Consider the following 8,630-nt stretch of genomic DNA (forward strand, 5'->3'; position numbering starts at 1 on the left):
CTGCTAAATAATATGGGCCGCCACATGGTCTCCTTCCAGTGGGATTATTTATTTATGCATCTGTAGCTCTTTGATGTGCTGAATGAAGGACATTGTTGAACTTTTTTAAGGCACACTGAAGTTCTATTGAATATATTCATCCAAATCCAACTCTTAAATGTATTTATTATATTTATTATATTAAATGTATTTATTGTATTTATTATCTTTATTATCTTTATTATTAAACTGATTTTATTGGAACATATAAAACTTGCTTTCAAAAGTAGCTACCATACTCCAGCAGGCTGAGATGCTATAAGCGCCAAAATGAAATATGCTAATGATTAATCTATTTATCTATCCGTATCCATTTCCTTTTAACGCAGAATGAAAGCATATTCTGTAAATCTTACCCTTGCTCCGGTTCATAGAGCCTGCAATTAGCCTCCGAGTTGTGAAGACGGCGTACTGCTTCCTATGAATCACAAAAAATACACTTTAATAAAGCTTGTTCTTGCAAGGCTACTATTAGCCGTAGCTTTAGGCTAGGCTGCTATTAGCCGTAGCTTTAGTCTAGGCTGCTATTAGCCGTAGCTTTAGGCTAGGCTGCTATTAGCCGTAGCTTTAGGCTAGGCTGCTTTTAGCTTAGCAGACAGTAATCAAACATATATTTACCGCTAGCTTCTCTTCTTTTAGTTCGTCTCTCCCGCACAGTTGTTCGACTGCAGAGTCGCCATCGCGTCGAAGTTGAAGGCGAGTTGAACGGGGGACGTCGTCCAGCCATGGATCACGTACCAGCAAAATACTTCTTCCTCTTCTTCTTTTCATTAATGGCGGATTGCAAGTAACTTTTAGGTGCATACTGCCACCTACTGTACACGAGTGTGTAGCAACATTTTCTCTACATTTATCAACTTCTATTTATTAATCTTGTGTTTTTAAGAAAAGTAAATAAAGCTTTCCTTACTCTATAAATATCCATTATGTTTCCTTCATTTCCTAATATTCCTTTAGGACTCCATTCTTTTCCTGTCCTTCCACCAATTCTTTTCAGATTCTCTCTTTCAGATTCATATGTTCTACAGTTCATTAATACATGTTCTACATTTTCTTTCTCTTCACATCCTTCACATTTATTATTACTTTTCTTCCCTATTAAATGTAAAGTGTCATTTAAATAGGTGTGTCCTACTCTTAATCTAGTCATAATTATTTCTTCCCTTCTGTTTCTCTCATAAATATTTCTAATTAGTACTGACTTTTGTACTTTATATAATTTTCTCCCTTTCTTATCTTCATTCCACCTTTTTTGCCATTCTTTTATTTCTTTTATTTTAATACATGATTTCCCTTCCCCTTTCCCGAAAGGAATTATCATCGTCATTGTCATTTCTAAAGCCCTTTTTGCTAATTTATCAGCTTTTTCATTTCCTTTAACCCCTTCGTGAACTGGAACCCAGCAGAACCAGACATTAATGCCACCTCTATATAATCTAAATAAACTATGCATAATTTCTAATACTATATGTATACAAAGATACACAGCAGTTGGTGACATTATAACTTTAAAAAAATGAGACATATAATGTAAAAAATAAGGGAAACAAACATATAAATAAATAAACAAATAAATAAAATAAACATAAAATAATAATAGCTAGGGGTTCATTTTGAATCTACCTCGTAAAGACCGTTTTACGGAAGAAAATATGATTCCCGTTGGACTCATACCTGGACCAAAAGAGCCATCACTACATATCAATGCTTTCTTAGACCCCTTAGTTGATGAGCTTCAACAACTTTAGTTACTATGAGTTACTATGATGCCATCAGTTAATACATCCTCTGTGCATTTACCGTAAGTAAGACCAAAGAAAAAGTCACGGTAGTCATGCCACTATGCACAGTAGTTGAGCTCTAGGAGACTGTGATCTCTGCAGACCCCTCATTCTGATTCTAATGTTGTTTGCATGGAATGCACATTTTACCAACTGATTCTGATTCAAACAAATTTTTGAAATACATTATTTTGTGTATTTTTCTACATAACATTTGCATACACAGTAATCTAGCCTACTTTAATTAAATAAATCAATTCAAGCTAAAATGTAAGAGTCTATACTGAGCCTGATCTCTTTGTATCAGAGATTTTCTTACCTTTTAGAAAAATGTCACTTGGGGTAAAACTCCCCCTGCAACCCTGATTTGCATTTGTATAGCTCGCAGCATGTTCATTTACATGTTAAAGCCTCCCCTAGAATTCCATGGGGGGGAGGCATGGGGGGAACACTGCCTAAGAAAGTCCACGTCAATTTCTGACAATTAACGGGAGTTTTCGGCGAAGCCTGCAAATTGCCGTAAATTGCCGCTAACCTGAAGTTCCACGACAATCTACAATGCCGCATATTGACGAAAATCCCACTTTTCATGCAGTGTCATGTTGCTTAAATTCACATGCATTGTGATGTCTGAGCAGGTTACGATAATAAGGAGTAACTATTAGTATATATTTTGTCTTCACAAAACTACCAAATCTCAAACTTGTCTCCATACAATTAGTCAAGGCCTGACAAAACCAGACCATCACCACCTGAAATCAATCCCAAGACTGGGAAAATAACAGGTCGGAACTGTTCTAGAAACCAAAACTGGTCTCTGGACAAAGAGCGGCCTCTAGACCTCCATTACAGTCAAGGATCAAGATCTTGCAAATATGATCATGAAAAGTTGACATAATACTTAGTTCATTAATCTACTTTAAAAATAACCATTAGCTGAAGCCTATTTCTACTTGTAATGTAAGGATGAGCTCCTATTAAGATTCTATGCCCCAACATCATCTATGATATACCGGCAACAATATGTGTGAAAAATATTACTTTAAGTGTTGCAAAAAAGTAATAATAACATATTCCCAAGAAATGAGTCTTGTGGAATAAAAAAAAAGAAGACTGGTCAGACTAAAGTTTGGATTAATAGGTAAAGGTGGAAAAAACTAAAACTATAACAAAACATACAAATTCACTTAATATGACTAGATGAAGACAGAGAATAGACCATATACATTATATTGTTTTCATGCTTCAAAATTTTATTTAATGCAAGGCTAAGAAAAGAAGAAGGTTTTACTCAAATAATCATTTATAAAACATTCACTTTGCTTGAATCTACCTTTTGTTTTATATGTAATTATATGAAGTAAAGAGAAGAAGCTTTTAGAAAATATGATTTCTATGTGGCAGAATAACCGAAAGACAATATAGCATCCTCCACCGGTTCTGGTTCAAGCTAATTTATACCAGAAAAAGGCTTCCTCTCAGACTGCTCAGACTTTCTTGGCACAGACAGATGGGAGACCATACCAACACCGTTGGTCATCCCAGCACTTTGCATCTAAGCACAAAAAAAAAAAAAAAAATATCTGTTAATATAACAGAAACAAAATCCTGTTTATAAAGAACCATGATTGCAGGGAAGCTTGATATTCTACAACTGCTTTCCCAAAAAACACGAAACAAACAACAATACATGCCCCTGTATTTAATCCAGTAAATGTAATAGTGTTCTAGCTTAAGTTTTATTAACGTAGGTAACCTGCTAAATACCCATTACTCATTTAACTGCTTGAAAAACATACACTTATGTGTGATATTTTCTTTTACCTGAATAGTTAATCTGCAAACAGTACTGGTCGCCTCCGCTAGGCTGGTCTCGACACCAGTTTGCGTATTGGAAATAGCTTCCATCGCTCCAAAACCAAATGCTTCTCTGAAAGAAAGAACCCAGCAGATTATAAATGTCTTTCAATAATTTATCAAAATACTAAACAAATAAACTAACTGGTAAAAAAATACCTCCTGTGCGTTATAGCCTCCAATCCATGCTGGGTCAGACCCATAACTTGCCTCTCGTACCACCTGTTGAATATGATGGTACTCCCTTAGGTTATGAACTGATGCCAGGTGTCCCCCCATGGACATGCAGTGCCTCTGCAGACAAAAAAAACAGAATGATGTACAGAAGTAGTAGCTGCATTTTGTTAATCAACAACCATGAGATAAGTGAGTAAAATAGCATAAGAGCACAATGTTATTTAAATTACCTCAGCTGAAGCCCAATTCATGGACATGGAAACATAGTGGTAGCAGTTACTGTTGTACTCAGACCAGCCAGAAGGACAAGAAGCAGATCTCTGGACCAAGTCCATTGATTCTAAAGACAAACAAATGGAGAGCCTTAGTTAAAAGCAATGTATGTCAGCATTAGAATAAACTTTATTCTTCATGATCCTATTAAAAAACAACACTCACTGACCTTCATCAGCAGAGCCATCATCTGGAACAGCTGTGGGCATTTTAAATAACAGGAATTAGTGAGTTTGTTTGAGTCTTAGTAACTTTACAAATTCTGTATACTTGAGAAATGCTTACGATCAGCTCCGACCCATGCCATCTCAGAGAAAACCAGGACACACAAAACCAGCAACTTCATGATGGAAGTGATGAGATGATGGAGATATACAAGCTGAAATGAATGAAAAATAAGTTAGACATGTTATGAATATTTAAAGTCACCAGTGAGTGAAATAGAAGAGCAGAGATTCGATCAGCAAACCTGATTCAGAATGGTTTGTTTTCTTCGTCTGCCAGGACCACCTAGGGCTCAATGTGCCATCCCAGGCTTCTTATAGAGCTACTAACCTTTTCGTCATCCACAAAATGAGGAAATGACACAGAAACTAATTCCACATAATTAAATTCCCTGATCAGATCTGGTTTGTAACCTGTGTCACAGTTTACCAAAGTCCAAACCCCTCCACATTACCATTTATGGCTGTCATGGCTGTGAAAGTTGCAACAACTCGGTGAGAACTTTTCTGTAAAAAGTGGGGTCTAAAGGCCATTTGTGGCCCTCTGGGTCTTTTCTGTAAGTCTTGATTGCAATTCTGAATTGTTTAAATTAGGTTTACCATTGATACACATTTAGGAAATATATTAGAGTGTTATTCTGATTTTCAAAAGAATGCAGCAAAATTACATCCTCCCTACAATCCCTCACACATGTGAGGTGAAGCACGCATTTTTCACCTTCTTTCAGTCATATATTTGCTTGTGGTTTCATTCAGTTGCAAATGTAACAAAAATCCAGTGTCATTCACAGAAGAACTGACTTTTTTTTAGGCTCATTTAATAAAGTCAAAGAAATGAAGCAAGATAATGCCATGTTCTTAAAAGACACACAAAATATGGAACAAATATTAATCTATTTTCTTTGTTTTGTTTTTTCATTTTAACCAGGACATCCAAAATACTTTTATATTTCAAATTTGTGATGATTTGCAGATCCTTGCCTTAGTGTTTTATCTGGAACACTTCGGGAAGTTTAAATTCAATGAAAGTTGCCTATCCAGCCAAGAGTTTTTTACTTGTCTAAAACCAGTACCAGAGAATGTATATGAGGTACAGTGTATTTTCTGCAAGAAGTCATTCAATCTCGGCATGATGGGAATCAAGGCATTGGAGTTACACATGCAAAGAGTGATAGCTTCCAGTAAAATATCACAGTTGTGAAAATTTGAATTAAGAAAGTATGAACTCCAGCTTCATAATGCCGGTCATATGTTAACCAGCACAATTCTTGTATGTGTCGCTCAAATAATAATTTCAAAGGCTGTTTTGATTCAACACTGCAGTCCAGAGGTCCTTTTCTACTCTGAATAGTGTTGTTAATTTTGACTCTACTAAGATAAAGGGATAAGAAACAAGCAACAGGAGCTAGGAGCCACAACCTCCATCTGGATTGAGCCCCCGTCTGTGTTATGGTGATGAAAATCCAATTGTTTGGAACTGATATCTGTACAAACTTATTAACTTTCAGAATCATTATTACCCACCTCTGCAAAATGTAAACTGTTGCTTTTTCTTGACTTTCTCCTTTACATGTGAATGGGGTTTTAAAGTTAACTAGATATATTTTACTTTTAGTATGAAAGCCATTTGATTGAGCCTTAACAACTTTTCACTGTTTTGCTCTTATTTATAATCAATTTACCTGTTTCTTTCTCGCAATAAATAAAAAGCAAACAGCTCTTCGTTTTTGTGTAGATATTTCTTTTCCAACAAACAAAGTACACACCAGTTTTTAAACAGAAATAAGCATAAATTGGAGTTTTAGTTGAAACTTGCTTCTTAGTTTCCAAATTATGGGAACTAAGAAGCAATTATGTCTAAGCCTCAGCCTATTTTCACTTTTTCGATGCGCAGACAGATGGTTTGCGGACCTTGCAGCAATCATCATCCAAACACTTTTGTAGTATGAACAAAAAAGACAGAAAACTGTTTTAGACCAACAGAGCCTGAGAGGTAGGGGAGGGATGTAGTGTCCGAGGCTTTGCTGAGATCAACGCGGCTGCCCAGATGCATTAACCACATAGAAAAAGAATCTCTCTTCATGTCTCAGTAATCTTAATTTCTGGATATTTTCTACTATAAAATGACAAATTTGGTTAGTAGAGTTGCTTTATAGCACTTTAATGGAGAAGTGGAAGGTTTTATCTTACTTACTGAACATTAACTGAAATATGTTTGAATTGGAGCTGGATGATTTTTGTTAATAAACTCATATTTTGAACAGAAGTTGTAGTGAATTTATTCCATGTATATGCAGAATTATCTTTTTGACCATTTGAGCTGGAATCACTCTTTCATTTATTGTTCTAACACACAGTTAGTAGAGCGTGTGTTCATAAACAATATATGACAGTCAAAATAATATATGGTTAAAAAATATATTTGCCACCCCAACCGTGGAGGGCAACAAACAAGTATCAGAACGGTGCACATCCTTTTGTATTGTAATAAAATCTGATAATTACAGTATGCATTCATTTTCATTCCCCTTTGACAAAGAAATAAATGAAACCTTGTGAAATCATTGCTTCAGTTTTTAAGTGAATGGAATCCAGCTGACAGTAATTCAATCCTCCAGGTTTTTTATAGAAATCATTAAAGCAAAAACAGCATCAAAAAGACAACGGAAGACAGCAGAGAGCTCAGGAGACATTTTTGGGGAATTTGAAGAATGCATAGTGTGTAAAACAAGATTCTAACTTACCAACAGGCAGTGGAAGAGTTAACTGTTGGTTATTTATGATTTATTTATCATTCTAAGCAAGATCATTAAAAGTTCTGGATCCAAACTCCCTGTTTGGAATCCGTCGCTCAGTGTAAGACTCAGTTGATCCCATTTGGGAGGAGTCGGTCCAAAAGGGTCCAGTTTGCAGGAAGGCTTCCTGCCGAAAGGCAAAGAACAAACAAGGTTTAGTCTCAGGGAGAAACAATCGCTTAGTAAAACTCTATGAGATCTCAGCTTGGCTAGAGAACAAAAACTCAAAAAGCAAAACTCAGATTAGACTCAGCATAAACAAGGCTTGGCTAGAGTACCCCAAACTGGCAAACACTCTGGCGTCGAAGTAGTGGCAACCAGCAGCTTAAGAGTAGTCCGGTGATGAGGCAACAGCTTGCAGGTGTGTGAGGAGGCAAACCGGAGCCAGGTGCCTCCTGGTGGTGGAAGGGAGAAACACAAAAACAGGGATTCTGACAGCACTCCTAAATCATTATATGTAAAAGGTAATTAATAGGAGATATTTTTTTTCCCACCAAAAAAACACTGTTATTCCATATGTTTCAGAAATTTCGGAGAAACTCAGAAGATGTTCTGGAACTTTTGAAGTTCAAACCCAATAACATACTCAAACTACAATTTGGTCATCTTAAAGACAGAACAATGTTGAGCAGCGTCCTGTGCAGTAAGCACTGTACAGCCTCCTATGTTGGAGAAATCTAAAACAAGTTTCACAAATGCATGGCACAGCAAAGAAGAGCCTGTAACTCTGGGACAGATTAAGCGGTACACTTCCACCTCAAGAACAAAAGACAGACCAAAATGTTCAGATTTTGGACAGAGAGGAAAGATATTTTGAAAGCATCTTACTTAGGGCCGGATTTATCAAGATCCAATTTTGTGTGCAGTAATTTGCGCTCGCAAACTGGAATTTTGCGCGAGGGGCTGAACCATGGTTTGCGGGTGATTTAACAAGAGTGATTGCGTAACTGGTGGCAGGTGCAAAACTGTTGGAGACACCCTATTTAAATGATGGTTTTGCGCGTTTTGTGGTTTGTCTGTAGTTTGTACAAACTAGTGCATTAAGAAATTTAAATCTTACAGTGACCCCCAACAAATATATATATATATATATATATATATATATATATATATATATATATATATATATATATATAAAGAAAAAACTTTGGCAACCTTTATTCCCTAAGGTGGTATGTGGCTGAATTTCTACTTCACTGCAGTAAAAAAACAAAACAAAAAAAAAACAGGTGTTTTGTATTGTATTGGCCTGTATAAAAATGCACATACCAAATGGCTCACAACAAGTGAGCATCCCCGCAGCATTTGGCACGTTGCTCCACAGGCGCAGGGGGAGAACCCCGACCCCGTCGGACAGCACTTCGGACAGCACTTCTGAAAAACGAGATTGGGAGATCCCAGCTCTCGCTGCAACCGTACGCTGGAATGACCCAGATGCAAAAAAGTGCAATGTTGCAAGGAGTTTTGTGATATCTGGTATTGAG

At 36.5% G+C, this 8,630-nt stretch overlaps 1 protein-coding gene across 1 annotated transcript; it reads right to left on the minus strand.

Moving 5' to 3' along the window:
- Positions 1 to 3,069: 3,069 nt before the first annotated feature.
- On the minus strand, positions 3,070 to 4,730 carry LOC119771890 (ladderlectin-like). Its single transcript, XM_038268125.1, has 7 exons — positions 4,597 to 4,730; positions 4,413 to 4,506; positions 4,297 to 4,326; positions 4,085 to 4,194; positions 3,837 to 3,971; positions 3,645 to 3,750; positions 3,070 to 3,375 (listed from the first exon to the last, which is right to left on the minus strand). Exons 2-7 carry the CDS (start codon positions 4,471 to 4,473, stop codon positions 3,308 to 3,310), a joined length of 510 nt encoding a protein of 169 aa, XP_038124053.1. The 5' UTR covers positions 4,474 to 4,506; positions 4,597 to 4,730; the 3' UTR covers positions 3,070 to 3,307.
- Positions 4,731 to 8,630: the final 3,900 nt, after the last annotated feature.

The sequence above is a fragment of the Cyprinodon tularosa genome, unplaced genomic scaffold, assembly GCF_016077235.1.
Source record: "Cyprinodon tularosa strain WSP-4 unplaced genomic scaffold, ASM1607723v1 ctg1186, whole genome shotgun sequence".
Classification (NCBI taxonomy): Eukaryota; Metazoa; Chordata; class Actinopteri; order Cyprinodontiformes; family Cyprinodontidae; genus Cyprinodon; species Cyprinodon tularosa.

What these genes read in the sequence shown, in the direction of transcription:
- LOC119771890 (XM_038268125.1), bottom strand. Translation starts at nt 4,473, where the DNA reads ATGAAGTTGCTGGTTTTGTGTGTCCTGGTTTTCTCTGAGATGGCATGG. An exon ending in TGATGGCTCTGCTGATGAAG is followed by an intron (nt 4,195 to 4,296) that starts GTCAGTGAGTGT and finishes GTTTGTCTTTAG; the next exon opens with AATCAATGGACTTGGTCCAG. An exon ending in GAGGCTATAACGCACAGGAG is followed by an intron (nt 3,751 to 3,836) that starts GTATTTTTTTAC and finishes TCTTTCTTTCAG; the next exon opens with AGAAGCATTTGGTTTTGGAG.